Raw genomic sequence first — 14,853 nt, 5'->3', positions numbered from 1 at the left:
TCCTTCCGGGTTTTCCCTTCCACATTTATAATCAACAAAATAGCTGTATAGTTCGGTGGGCCTGAGCTGGTAAATTAAATATCGTTTATATGATTGGACGTCGATCATCGTACCTTCCAGCGACGTGTACTTTCTCAAGTCCACTTTTCTTAAGTTTTTCAATCGCTGTGTAAATTTACGTCCCTTGATGTCAATCCACTGCTGGATGAGGGGATCACCTTGGGTTTTGTGACCAATCTCCCTACAACACGGGAAATGCTGGATATGTATAAAATGACACACACCACCAACAGATAAGGGCACTGGTACAAAAATAAAGTGCAAACTGCGATGAACATGCTGAAAAATAATTGATTAAAATGCAGTATTGTGCATTACTATGCGGTTTATAATTTAAGGCGAGAGCGGGGATTCGAACGGTGTTAACATTTAAAAAAACAAGCAATATTAAAGGGTTAGTAACCTTCATTCAGTGGCTTCATTCCATGGCACCTCCGATTAGCGCGGTTGGCTACGTACGGTTGCGAAAGAACTTAACAAAACGCCTAAAGAAGTACTGAATGTCTTTGTATTTTGCTTAGAGGATCTATTTTGTTTATAAATATATGTATAGGGCCAAGTTTGTAGGGGCAACCGTTGTCTTCGCCTGGTTTGCCTCGGGCTCTGTCTTCTGTCTACGCTGCAACCTTTGGGACGGCATTTTCCCTACCCTGACCTGGGTGTGGTCGGTGAATTACCTGCAGCAACATTTAACCGTGCAATGTGTTATACGTACGGTGCGAAAGAAGTCCAACACACATACGTACTACCGTCATTGTCCTGTATTGCAGGAACTACGAATACATATTTAACCACCACTTGAGGTGAGCACAACATATTGTCCTTTGTTCCGTCTGGAACAATTATAAAGGATGCTTTTCAAGGCTTCTTAAATAATTCAGGGTCTCATCATGTAACACATTTTAATATTCCATTGCAAACAACAGGAAGCTACACTACGTGAGCATATTTTGCAGACAGTTTGTTTTCAACTCATTTTATTTCACATTTGTTGTGCTTCAATTGTATAAGCTTTACAGTATATACTGTCCTTTCAATGCCAGTTTCAAACACAAATGACTCAGTTTAACACGTAGGCTTTCGCGACCAATATCATCCATAACAGAGGTTTTGGGGTTAGATCGCGGATCTAACCCAAAAACCTCTATTATGGACAAATTACTGTATTCAACATTCATATTCAAGTGAAATATTCGTTCAAGGATCAAATGAAATGGCGAAACAAACAATTTCCAATGAGTTAAAAGCCTATGCAGTATCCAATACTGCAATAGACTGAAAAAAAAACATTCTGAAATCATAGCTGGAACGCAACACACCTGATCTAAATTCCTTGGAAGTCTTATATTTATTCTTGCTATGCACACGTGGGCAGCATTACACGTGGGAGCAACAACATCAACTCGGCAAGCAAAACAAAAAGCCACGCGTTCTGAAGCCAGTGCAGTTGGGGGGGGGGGGCACGTGGAGACGTTGCCACACACTTCATCTCCACGCCTTGAGCAGAGTCTGGTGGCGAGAGAGCGGAGAGTGGAGGCTGGGTTGGAGAAGGGCAGAGCGCTCCATCGTGAGGCAGAAAGGTGCCTCCACGTAGAAGCCCCCTTGCCCGTGGCAGATTCTCTGGGCGCGATCAAAGAAGAGGCTTTCTTCGTGAGGCCCCCAGTACAGACCTGCTCTCTTCGCATTCTGCGTACAACAGAGGTTGCACAAATCGCCCGACGATGCTGGATGTAATTACCGGCGAAACGTCGTACTCACATTCTAAATGTTGTGGATTTACTCTCCGCACACACCGGTGGGCTGAAGTAGTAACTAATTGGCGCGTTTTGTGTACGTGGCAAACCTTACTGGCTGTGTCGGGTAGTGGAGGGTTACGACACATTTATACTTACGCGATCTAACCCAAAAACTTTTATTATGACCCTTAAGATTGTTGGGTCAAGTGCTGTTAGCGAGCACCTTTGTTTCCCCTGTGGTGATGTTTACACACTGCGCCAGGTACTCATTTGAGGCTGAGTCGACCTAGAGGATGCCCAGGACCGGTTCGAATAATCGTCACCGGTGTTACCGCTCCCCACCAGAGGTGCACACACACACGTTCATATGCTTCAGACTTTTTTGCCTTAATTGGCTCTCACATTGTGATGAATAAAGGCGTTAATACATACTTTCCGATCTTAATCCATGACCTTTCTGTGAATTATTGTTTGTTTTCTTCCTTTACCATAACCGTGAATTTCACCAAATGTTACCATGACGAAATTGCATCCTTACCCATAATTATTCTGCTTTCGAAACTTTATTTGAGCCTCTGGCATTCATGCGGAACTTTTCTCATGCCAAATATGTCTTGGTCTGGCTCTATAAACCTTGGGTATGAACACTGAAACAAACGATCTTAAAGATACTTTAATCAACTTTTGTCAAACTTTATGTATGGGCCAAACATTCCAAATGCAGGATTATCCTAATAAGGTATTGAGATGCAGTGAGGTTTTAAGGCACACTTAAATATATAAATGGTCATTATACAGGCAGTGTAAATGTTTTTTCTGGCTCTGTTCTACAATTTTGCATCATTTGGTACACGTATTCAGTTTATATTATGTAACTTGCTCATTGCATATGTACAGTCCTGTAAAATATATATAAACTGTAGAAAATTAACACGAAACAAAATATAAAAAAATCGGTAAATATATAATCAGAATTTGCCTTGCATTGTAATGTAACAACGCCCCACGTGCCAACCTTTGTGGCGACAGACGCAACTTATCAGGACACATTCTCTGCACCTCGAGGATGAGTGCCCTGTTCTTCATGTCCTGTTTCCACGGCATGACGTATCGCTGGGGCATGAGAGGGTGGCGACTTGTGAACTTGGGCGTGTGCATTTCCACAGAGCTTCGGAAGGAAATTCACAACACACGCACACAAAGGATTAACGACGAAGCCATACAATGCTGCACCTGAAACACTTACGTTTGCGGTGGAGCGGTGACGCAAAACCCTGGCAAATCGTATTTCCTTTGGATTCCCAAAGCCACGACTGGCATCAGTGGTGAGTGATTTCTGAACCGGTCCCGGATCTATCTTCCTTCAACCCGCACTGACCAGCGTGAAGTATTTCAAAAAACAAAAATCCAATCGACTGAAACGGCACAGGGGAGGCCTTCATCCAGCAGTGGTTCAGTAAAGGGCTGTACATTATGAATAATGTGTATGACCTTCGGCTCGTGTGCCAGTGCTAGGTGAATCGTTAAATCACAGGATAGTGAGAGATGGCAAGGTCTTGAGGATGCCTTCATCCAAGCAGTGGATTGATGGCTACTGCTGGTGCTGATGGTGATGACTTTGCAAGAGCCAAACTCACATTGGCAGTGAATTGTAATAGGGCCGGCAGCTATCCACAAATCTGTCATCGCTCTACAAGACACTGGAGCCCTTCAGGTGAAATATTTATCGCCCGTGTCGACTGCTCCGTATCCGTGTGTCTGCGGGAGGGCACGGTCGGCATAGTGAAGTGATTTTCATCATTTATCATCCGTCTATCGCGTGAAGCAATGTGCTCGTCAAATGTCAACCAATAATTAAGTGGTGATCTGCAGTGTTCCGTGTAACGGGTACATGGGGCAAATCCACATCAAACATTTGTTAATCGTTCATCACTAGAAGCCACGCGTAGTTAATCTTGAGATTCATGCTTGAATATATACTTTACAGTGAGCTTAATCTTTAGGGTAGAGGTGCAGCCCGGCTATAGCTTGCTTGTGCCACTGGTGGCCGAAGAGCCTCCACTTGAAGGAGCTCTAGAGGATCTCTAGGTAATGTATTTGTCCGATTATTCCAAACTCGTCAAGAATCTTGGAAGAGGTAGGAGTAGCTACAATTTACCACACCACACGCGACCCGTTGATCGATTGTGGTGCAATAATTTATGCCGCTGGGTGGACAGAAGCGATGAGATTTTAAAAAACTTGCCCATTATTTCAACTTCAGCGCCCGGAGATCGAACTGGAGGCATCTGGATTGCAAGTTATTGATATATGGGATAGTGCAAAATCAAACCTTCACCATCACTATAAACAATTCGCAGTTAATTATTGTTTGTATTCACGCATGAATATAGCGTCTCTAGATAAGTGATTATTATATACACGCGTTTATAAGTGCTGGGAGATATAATTTTCTACTTGGCTTTGAGGTCGAGCAGTGTTTATCACAGCAACACTTTACACCCAGCCACCTGAATTTGGATTCCTGGCCACGGCTAACACCAGTGGCGAGTTCGATCTTTGGACTGGTCCTGTCCGTCCTCACCAACTCACACCGATCAGCATGAAGTATGGTCAAACGACCCATGACGGACACTGCTTGAGCAAGCCTTCATCCAACGGTTGACCATGGTTTTTAATCATGATGATGATAATTATAAATACATGCGCAGTTATAGACAGACTAAATATATGTCCACATCCTGGATTTTACCAGGGGTAGCGGGATTCGACAGCACGATAATACCAGGCAATAGCAGGCAACAATCGCGCACGGACAGAGAGAAAAACGACCGCTTAAGAAACCCAGCGTTGTGTGTGCGAATTTAAAAAAAAAATCAGCTCGTCTTACCATCTCGATTTGCTGCGCGCTGTTGCCACGTCGGCCATGCCTTGAGCTTGAGTTGGTAGCAACACGCGCAACGGTGCCAAGGAGGGCCACGGAGTGAGCGGCGTGGTGCTCGTGGAGACCTGGGACGTGGCTTGGCTTGAGATGCGTGTGGATCGGTGGAGCGTTGCGTGGACAAAAAAAAACGCGCGTGGGCTGCCCCCACCACCACCACCTCCACCACCTCCCCCCTTTAGGACGCATGCACTTATCCCCCTGCTGCCACTCAAAAGCGTTATAAGTAGGGGCTGCCAAACGTTTCCGTGTGCCACTTGCGTCTGTCACGGCACGAGACGAGTGGTGGGCACGTTTCAATTTAAATTCACCCGCCTGCTTGCTGTGGAGTACAGCGTGAACATGTATAATCAGGGGTAATGTATAATGCAATTGTATTGCTAGTATATAGTTGTATAATGCAATTGTATTGCGAGTATAGATACCCCACTGATTTATAATGATGTTACTTCTCAAGAGGTGATTGAATATTGCGACAGCGACGGCTCCGTATCTTATCGATTAAATATTTAACAATATGTTTTGGGATTGGCGGGAGGACATGTAAGATGCTTTGAAGTAAGTGTTGTTTTTTCTTAATCTGTGATTTCTGCCAATTATTACAGCGCTGCGTCTATCAATGGATCACCCGCTATTTTAGAATTCACAGTTGTGTTAAACCTTTTTCACGTTAGGAAGGTTAATTAATATTGCAGTGGTGGCGTTACAATCCAGGAGATGCTATTCATAATTTACAGCCCTTCGTCAGTCCACTGCTGAAGGAGGGCCTCCCACCGTGGCGTGTTGGTCGTGGAGGTTGTTTAGCCATACATCACCACGGCTGTTAGTATGGGTTGGTGAAGGGGTAGCCCAAGACCGGATGATAGCCGTGGCTGGGATTAGAACTCAGGACGCTGGGTTAATGTATACTACCGAAGGACCACTGCCCGAAATGTTAGACAACTGTATGTTTATTTAACCTATATATTAAAACGTACAAGGCAACGCTAATGAAAACGGCTGTGGGGCTTCAAGTTCATCGCTGTCAAGGCTGTCTGTTACTTTTCGTAACTTTACCTACAGATTTGTCAATCCACTGCTGAATGAAGGCGTGTTGGTCATGGGGCCTGTTTGACCATACTTCACCATGATGGTCACTGCGGGTTGGTAATGGAGTGGGGCGGGGGGCAGCACGGGTACAAATTTCCAGAGGTGGGACAAAGTCATTGTTATGCAAGTCCAAGTCGAGTCGCAAGTCATCAAATTCATGACTCGAGTCTGACTCGAGTCCAAGTCACATGACTCGAGTCCACATCTCATAGGTGGGACAAAGTCATTGTTATGCAAGTCCAAGTCGAGTCGCAAGTCATCAAATTCATGACTCGAGTCTGACTCGAGTCCAAGTCACATGACTCGAGTCCACACCTCTGCAAATTTCACGCTAACAACCCACCCCGACAAGTGTGGATAAGTATGGTCAAACAACCCCCATGGCTGGATGCGGCGTGGATAAGCTCTCATTCAGCAGTGGGGCTTGACAAGGTGTGTTGCGAACTGATCTGAACAAACACGGTTCATTTAGACTGCGTTGTGTGTGTTTCCTAGTGCCGACAGGATCTCGAGGCCAGTAACAGCACGAATTGTACCACCTAACGTCAACAGCAACCGGCCCATCGTGTATATGCCCAGCATTGTGAGTGAGGCAATAATACGCGCACATACCTCTGTTCAAATACCTCTACAGATCGTGTAACGCGCCTAAGGAGCGTGTATTACTATAGAGACTATGTTTGCTTTTTACATTGCACAGTCAAATTACAAATACCCCGTGTGGCCACGTAAGGTCTCTACACACAATTGTGGAAGAGGTCAAATGCAAACACATACTTTGCACAAAACGACAAGATCCCGGTAATGTGCAGCAAGGTTTGAGTCATAAAAAATAAACACTCACACAAATACCACATTATTGTTAATTGTATTTTGCAAATGTAGTTGTACCGTATGTATTTCAATCTACCGCATTATTGCATAATTAATGCGAGCCCTTTGGATGAATGCCTCCCAACGCCGTCATTCAATCATGAGGGCTGTTAGACAGATTGAAGGCAATGGAGCAGCAGGAAAGGTTCTGATGACTTGCCACTGATGTTAGCTGTTGCCGGGAATTGAACTTAGGGGGTCAGGTTCATGTGCGGTCCAAAAAACATTGCACCACTAACCCTCCACTGCATTCCTAAGCATAACTTAAAACCGGTACCAAGGGTTTATCTCTTTCTATAGAGACTACACTCCACGAAAGGCAAATGATTCAGTTAACTTGTTGGGCGTGGTACATATATTTTAGGTGTCTAGCAACAGACAAATTAAATGAAAACCGCACTTTTTGCCGTCCTATGACGTAAAACCAGTCAATCCTTAGCAGGCATGTTTGGGTTTCACATTAACATGTAATTTTTTTATCCTATAGTTACAAGCATAGACTAGACTTACATTTGTGCAAACAAAATTCCTGCCCTTCCGAGAACATTATTATATTTACACAACTTAGCCACAATGTATTTCTGCCAAGTGATGAGAAAACGGTCCTGGAGTTACAATTTTGAAGTCGCCAGTTTGATCTCCCGGTTTCATGGTTAAACAATGGCCACGTTTCTGACATTACTTTCCTCTGTCTACCTAGCAGTATAAATAGGTACACCAGTTAGTCAAGGTCGAATGTGGTGGGGTGAATTGTGGGCACTACCATCTCTCCCGAGACGTTCGGCAAATGTAGAAGAGTAGGCCACATACTGATTAGAGATTTCTCTTGTAGATTTCCTTGTCAGCAGTAGCATGAGCAAGTCATTGTAGGGCTGCACCTTTACCTGTTACACTAATAATTATTCTCAACGTGTTCTATCCTTTTTGTTTAGAACCGTTCGTTCATAATCGATCTCAAGCCCATTCCATCCTTAGCCCTTTGGGCTCAGAATCCTCCTTGCAGGCCAAGCTCTTCGTCACAAAAACCAGGTGCGCAAATCATCTCCAAGATGAGACATCATGAGACTAACACACGTCTTACGAGCACTGCACAGGGCAAAAAGTTAAACGAAAATAGATTAATATATTGATGTATATATGCCATGCCCTGTCATTACAGTACCTACTTGTAGGTCTACACCCAGTCAAGGTAGACAATACATCTTCCTTCTGTCGGAAACTGACATTAAGTGCAGTCTCTTATGAAACGTGTGCCCCCTGTTAAGGTGTGTTGGGAAACGCAATAACGGTTCTTTTTTTTAAACTTTATTTCCCCAGCAGAAGAAAGGATTTCATATGACGGTCCATTTCATGCTCTCAAACGTGGATTCGACCCCGTGCACAGCCAACCTCCACTGCAGTCCTGGCCTCACGAAAGCCCAATCCATGGACTTTGGACAGCACAACCATCATTTTTCCCTTCACCTAGTAAGATTTCAGAGAATTGTGGACACTCAAAAATTATCAAGCCACTAATTCAGTAGATAAGTATTGCTTCGTAGTTGGGTTTAAAGTGGTCTATGAACATTGCTACCTCTGATCATGAAATGTGATGCATATCCTTTATTTCCAGACTTGGAAAGGCAGCATAATGAAATGAAAAGGTTAGAAATGAACCCCTACAACACATCCTCTTGGAATTGGATGGGCCCAGCTTCCAGACCTCCTGCTGGAAAAGACTTTGGTAAGTTTTTTTTTTTTAACGAAAAATGAAGTTAGTGTTACCATTGAAAACACAAGAGTAATTAATTATAACTCTGCTCTTTCGTCACTTTCAATCAGCATTGACAATGTATTCTTTATAGGAGAGACCTAAAACATTTTAACTATCAAAAATTGTATATTTTTTATTCAGCACTTCCAAAAAATCCATAAACCTTTGTAGCCTAGGTTCAAAACATTTTTTATTATTAAAAGTTTTATCCCAAAATTTTGGGTGCCGAGATTCTATTTTCACTTTCATATCTTAAAATCGAATTTGTTGGATTCAGCATCCTGAAAAACATCCAGATAAAAATCGATGTCTCGGCCTATCTCATAAGAATTGCATCACTCATTTCGTCACACCCATCTGTATAGTAACTTGTTATACTGTTCGGCATCAGATATTAACATATATATTTGAATTTTTTAGTGTGCTGCCGTTACAAACTATGGAGTGGATGAGAAATGGATGCAGAAGATAAATACATAAGATTCCAAAAATCAAATGCTTCAAATTTAGTACATCGCATTATTTATTACAATTTCTAAAACACTTTTCTTTCAGATGTTTTATGACATATACATGTAAATGAACCAAATCGTTAAATACACACCACCTAGGGTTGCCATGATAATCTTTCACAATACAATTACATCAAATTTTACAAGGGTGATTACCGCAATATCAGTTTCCCATAACTATGCAATTGTATTTCACACTGTTGTTGTGTTTTTCTGTACTTCTAGTAAGTTTCCCATAACTATGCAGTTGTATTTCACACTGTTGTTTGTGCTTTGCTGTACTTCTAGTATGACAAAAGATTACTCTTAGGGTCCTTCAACTGCAGTTCCCTCAATACAAGCAAAACTTAAAACTTATGTGATTACAACCTATAATGCTTACAAGGCACATGCTGTCAGCCACACAATCTTTAAATTAACTACAAAATGTCTTAATCGCCATGTCATGAATTACAGGCAAAATTCTTTTGTAAAATCTGTAACTGGATAATAGTTATTTATCAACAACTTTCATTGAGTTTTGTCTCATTTAAGAGGAAATGCAGTATTTAAGAAATATAAAATGAGCATGATTGAACGATACTTTGAAAAAAGGATGATGCAATTATTGAGTCATATATCATACGATATATAAAATGCCAAATCATGGCAACCCTAAAAGAAACATGTTTATACAAATTGATGGATGTGTAATGTTGTTTTATTATGAAAATGTGAACTCATAACTTGAATACTAATACACACTGTAGTATGCATCAAGACACTTCTAATAATAAATGTAACAACAATGGAACATATTTTTTAGCTTTGATCAAACAATGCCTTTATCACCACATAAAAAAACATGGTTAAATCAATTGTACGCTTGTCATCTAGATGCTGACATTCTCGGTATTTCATTTACCAGTGATACTACCCTCTGCTGCTCCTGCACACTGTTACGGGCAAATGTGTATAATTGTTGCTGAAATGAAAAAATAGTTTGCAAAGGAAACACGACATGAGTCTTGAGGTTACAAGCCTCGGGGGAAACATTGAAGGAGGGTGAAGGAAGGAAAACACAATTACAGGTGGTAAAATATATACACATTTTGAAGCAAGCTTCAGGAAATTTAGTTAGGTTAGAAGAGTTCTAGGTCGTTTGGGTGATCAAGCTCAAGTGAGTCGCCTGTGGCAGGGCTTGGAGGCGGTTGTGGAGTTGGAGCGCGCACATCACGGCCGCACACATCTTCCAGAGCAGCCAGCTGAGCTTCGGCGGTGTCGCTGGCAAAGGTCTCGCGTGAAGTGTCATCTTCAGGGTCCTGCAGATCCAGACCCTGAATCGCTCGCTTCATTGAGCGTGCCACTAAATGCTTCCGTCGCTTCAAGGCTGCCTTTTTACTTGCGTAGTCTCGCTGATTTTCCTCGTGGAATATTTCCTGAAAAAATAAATAATATTTATAGTTTGCCAGTCCAATCAAAACGAATTATTACATCATTTCGGATGGTATCTTAATGTTTGGAGATAATATTACATTTCTTACTTTGATTTGTTCCTGGGTGACGCTGGGGGTGCTTTTCATAAGATTCAGATACACTCCTCCAGGGGTTCTTCTTCTGGTGCCATTCTTACAAATGAAAACAAGTCACTCAATTGAATACAAAGTTAGTAATACGAGGTAAGTGATACTGTGCTTATTACACCGTAGGACTGAGAGTTGGCAGCGGCTTGGGGAGGCCCTCATCCAGCAGATGATTGATCCTGGCTGATGATTATACTGTAATAAAGAAAACTGTTTTACTTACCACAATCATCAAGCCTCCATTCCGCTCAATTTCAGCAGTTTCATAAAGGAGCTCGAGTGATTTCTTAACACCGATGATGCTCACCACTCTTACAATTAAATCTTCTTTTGCTTCGCGTAACCTTACACCGATAAAAAATACATTAAAAAAATACATTAAAAAAAGCATGAGCTGAGAGAGGTTTATTCATTGTGAGCAATGTAATTTGAGGGACAACACATTGTGCAGCAAAGTTTACTATGGCAAGAACCAAGTATAAAGTGTCTCACCTGTAAGCAATTTCTTCAGCTATCCTATCAGCTGGATCATCCTCTTTAAGTTCATAGCGACCGACAAAGTCCATTTCAGCCCTCTCACCGAGCCGTTCTTTCACCGGCCTACGCTTCCGCTTTTGAACCCTGGACTGCGCATTTGCTTCATCCTTGAGGTCCTCACTGAGGACAAATCAGATGAATACACACATACATATTAGAAACAATGCCACCTACAGAGCAATACATATATGACAAGCTCAATTAAATATTTCAAATTGTCAATTCCAAGCAGTAAACAAAAATCTAGAATAACATTTTACAACAGTCTTTTAATCACTAACAATAATTCCACAATTTAAAAATACCAAATATTCCATTTATAAACATGCAAACATAATTTACACAATAATATTTTGAGTCCTAACACATTCAAGAGTCAGTGTGTTTCTCCTATATCCAGTTGATTGCTGTATTGCAACTCAAGTAATATATTATACTAATAAATGTTTGGTAAATTGCACTTGAAGTTTATACAAGTCCTCACCACTGCTCCTCAGCCAACTGCATATCCTTGCTCGCAGTGTGCATATAGCCATCCAACTCAGCTTCTAGTTTGAGCAACTCTTGAGTCTCTTCTTTTTGCCGAATCTTTTTTGCCAACATGTAGTTGTAACTTTCAGAATCACGGGTCCTGATGCTCAGGTCTGCCTCCACACCCAGAATACCAATCTCCTGGGCCACAGCATCCTGACATTGTTCCTGAAATTAAGAGGCACAACAATATATCAAGCGCAAAAATCAAACTTAAGTGACTGCATTGGCAGTGGTATACAAACACAAATAAAAAAACCTCACGAACTCCATTAACATTGTCTAATAACATAAATCCAGAGGGTTTTTTTGGGTTAGATCACGTAAATGTGTCGTGAAACTCACCACCACCCACCACAGTCAATTAGTACGGTTTGTTACGTTAACAAAACATGCCAATTTGATACTAGTACAGCACACCAGTGTGCTGGAAAGCAAAGCCACAATATTTACAATCTGAGTACGACGTTTCGCCAGTAATTACAACTAGCTTCATCAGGCGATAACCAGATTTGTGGAGAAATCCTCCTGTTTCATTCCTTAAATAGAGGGATAGATGTGATGGTATCATTTGAACCCTTCTTGAGCGAAGTGGGGGGGGGGGGGTAATGAATGCATATCAGGGTATCAATTGCCGATCGGGTTATTTATATGGTAACCAATGTAAATTATGCATGCGCATTATGCAATACATACATACTGTATATATACTGTATGTATGTCTGTATTGCTGCTGTATGTTTCTGGAATACCCTTGCCACTCATCTACAGCTTGATTCAGTCCCTTCACTTCCCCCCTTTATAAGCTGTGCGACATCAACCAATAAATAAAAATTGCGAAATTAAAAAGTAAAATCTTTCCTCCATGTTTTCCCATGAAGTTCCACTCTGCGATCGTGCTATTTGGTTCCTGTAGTGCAGGGGTGGGGAACGTCCGGCCCGCGGGCCGTATAAGGCCCGCAAAATCATTTTGTCTGGCCCTGCCAAGGCAACCGCAGGCGGGACTCGAAATTCAATAAATCTAGGAGCAAACCTGGAAAAGTATTTGCGAGTAGCAACATCAATACCAGCTAACATCACACGCCTCACCAAAGAGAAGCAGTTCCAGCCATCACATTAGGGGTGAGTTAATTAAATGTTTGACCAAATATAACAGGCTACTTTTGAAGTTGATAAATTTGTATGGCCCGCGAATGATGTTATAAATATCCATATGGCCCTTGGCAGAAAAAAGGTTCCCCACCCCTGCTGTCGTGGATTATGGGTGCAGTCACAAATCGCCAATAACTCAAAACCAATAGCAAACTGCCAATAACTCGCAAATTACAGGGATTAGTGGATTGGAACACAAATTATTAGTTTCTCCTGGTTATGCTTTTACCAATAACGTTTTACAACAATATATGAGTTCGTACACAATAAATAAAATGCGTTTTACCTGCAGCACTGCGCCCCAGACGTTGTTCACCTTCCTGGAATTATCTGAAGGGCGGGAAGCCGGGCGAGCCGGTCCCCTGGCTGGGGGAATGGGCTGAGCTACCAACGGAACGGGGGGCCGCTGATTATTGTTCTTCAGCCTTTTTCTCCTCCACAGGCGCTCCTCGTCGTCATCTGAGTCACTGTCGCTATCATTACTGGAAAAGCCCTTGTTAGTGGCGCGGTACCGGACTGCTGTGTCGATGAGAGGGGGGCACGAGCGGCCCCCTGCAGCACCGGCGTCAAACGTCGCATTGGTGGTGTTGCTGCCTTGAGCGCTGCTGCCCTGTGAGGAATACCCATGAAAGAAAAGTTTAAATGTTACATCTTTAAAAAAAAAATTGCAGGTGCAAGCCCATTGAGATTGAACGTCTCCCAAGAGACCTGGGTAAACGAGAACCATACAGACCACGTGTGACAAAAATCATTTTCATCGGTATACAATGTCAACCAAAATATTATCCGACATAGTAAATACAACTTTAGGTACGATGCACCTTTTCAAAACCATGCACGTTGATATTTTTACAACGAGCACAACTGCCAATTAAAAACTGACCGGGAGGAGGAAATGCGTTCAGATGTGTTCCATCGTACAAGGAGCAAGTATAACACCGTGTGTTAAAGATACACTGCTATCAAGCCCTTTAGAAATCCACTGTTGGACATAGTCCTTCCCGTGACGTGTCAGTCGTGGGGGTTTGACCCTACTTCACCACGTCTGGTCAGTAATAGTTGGTGGATGGGGAGGCCCAGGGAAGGTTCTGAACATAACTCCGCCACTTGACGTTCCCCATGGCCAAGTTCACAGTGCAGTGCGTCACTGCTACCCCCCACCACTGCATTCAAGTCCCGTGTAGTATAAATCATGGTAATTACGCTCCTTACAACGTGTAGCAATGTTTGTACAGTAGTTAAGACTCTACGAGTGAAGCATTGCATGTTTCACTCGTGGAGTCATGTACCAGTGATTGGCGCCAAACTTAAAGAAAATTTAGAATGTTGGGTAGACCTTGTCCTATATTAGGCGAATCGGTGCTCGCGTCTTTTAGACACATACCGAGCTGGGCTCCGTGTGTGAAGCTTGGTTAATAAGAACAATATATACGGTACATTAAAGTGACTGCTGCCACCACCGCATGTGATGATAACATTCACTGCAATCACTCCAAAGCCACTGGTGCAACGTTGGCCGTCAAGTCACTTTAAAAACAATATCATTCACGAAGTTTCGAATGTGATGATTAGGCATGCACAAGACAATAGCTGTTTTGTAAACAACATTGATGCATTGATACAAAACAACGCGAGGCAGCACGCATGGCCACATGGCCTACGATGTTGTTCCAGCCTTCCCCAAACGACACAGAGTGTCAACAAGGCACAGCACAATGCAAATAAACGACGAGACAACGGGTAGTAATTCATATTTACATTGAAGCGATCACGTACAAATCATTTGTATACATTCGATAGAATTAGTCTCCCGTTTCTGAGGGCCCGTGGCCTGATAATCGCGCCCTTCAGTTTAAACGCGACGCGAAAAACGTGCAGCAGCAGCAGCAACGCTTCCGCGAGGCGTCTAACATTGATAACCACAACACATATTTAACACACCCACCCCTCAAGGAGCACACGAGAAGGGCCAGGCACGTACATTGTTAGTTGTTGGCGCCTTGCCGTGGTTCTCGGAGCCGGAGTCCGAGTCAGCGAGCTCCCCCTCCTCGAACTCCACCTCCATGGCCGGAGTCTTCGCGGGGCCCCGTGAGGGTGGCGGGGGGGG

The 14,853-nt window shown here is 42.8% G+C and overlaps 3 protein-coding genes across 4 annotated transcripts; 1 reads left to right on the top strand and 2 right to left on the bottom strand.

Moving 5' to 3' along the window:
* Window positions 1-1,020: 1,020 nt before the first annotated feature.
* SPMIP10 (sperm microtubule inner protein 10) lies at window positions 1,021-4,862 on the bottom strand. The gene is made up of 3 exons (XM_078599922.1): window positions 4,687-4,862; window positions 2,856-2,964; window positions 1,021-1,746 (listed from the first exon to the last, which is right to left on the bottom strand). Exons 1-3 carry the CDS (start codon window positions 4,722-4,724, stop codon window positions 1,546-1,548), a joined length of 348 nt encoding a protein of 115 aa, XP_078456048.1. The 5' UTR covers window positions 4,725-4,862; the 3' UTR covers window positions 1,021-1,545.
* Window positions 4,863-4,997: 135 nt separating this feature from the next.
* On the top strand, window positions 4,998-12,443 carry LOC144721948 (uncharacterized). Of its 2 annotated transcripts, none has more exons than XM_078599921.1 (6): window positions 4,998-5,093; window positions 6,322-6,409; window positions 7,632-7,728; window positions 8,020-8,166; window positions 8,312-8,422; window positions 8,873-12,443. In XM_078599921.1, the coding sequence occupies exons 1-6, from the start codon at window positions 5,080-5,082 to the stop codon at window positions 8,902-8,904; spliced, it is 489 nt and encodes a 162-aa protein (XP_078456047.1). In that variant the 5' UTR covers window positions 4,998-5,079; the 3' UTR covers window positions 8,905-12,443. The 2 variants fall into 2 exon arrangements, with proteins under 2 accessions (XP_078456047.1, XP_078456046.1); XM_078599920.1 differs by having other exon boundaries at window positions 8,017-8,166.
* On the bottom strand, window positions 9,647-14,851 carry PHAX (phosphorylated adaptor for RNA export). The gene is made up of 7 exons (XM_078599919.1): window positions 14,728-14,851; window positions 13,033-13,356; window positions 11,548-11,762; window positions 11,019-11,183; window positions 10,750-10,870; window positions 10,488-10,571; window positions 9,647-10,382 (listed from the first exon to the last, which is right to left on the bottom strand). The coding sequence occupies exons 1-7, from the start codon at window positions 14,809-14,811 to the stop codon at window positions 10,086-10,088; spliced, it is 1,290 nt and encodes a 429-aa protein (XP_078456045.1). The 5' UTR covers window positions 14,812-14,851; the 3' UTR covers window positions 9,647-10,085.
* Window positions 14,852-14,853: the final 2 nt, after the last annotated feature.

This window comes from Lampetra planeri, chromosome 13 (genome assembly GCF_965212315.1).
Source record: "Lampetra planeri chromosome 13, kcLamPlan1.2.h2, whole genome shotgun sequence".
NCBI classification, from domain to species: Eukaryota; Metazoa; Chordata; class Hyperoartia; order Petromyzontiformes; family Petromyzontidae; genus Lampetra; species Lampetra planeri.
Note: the sequence above shows the minus strand (reverse complement) of the source record. Positions and strands in the feature narration are given on the sequence as shown.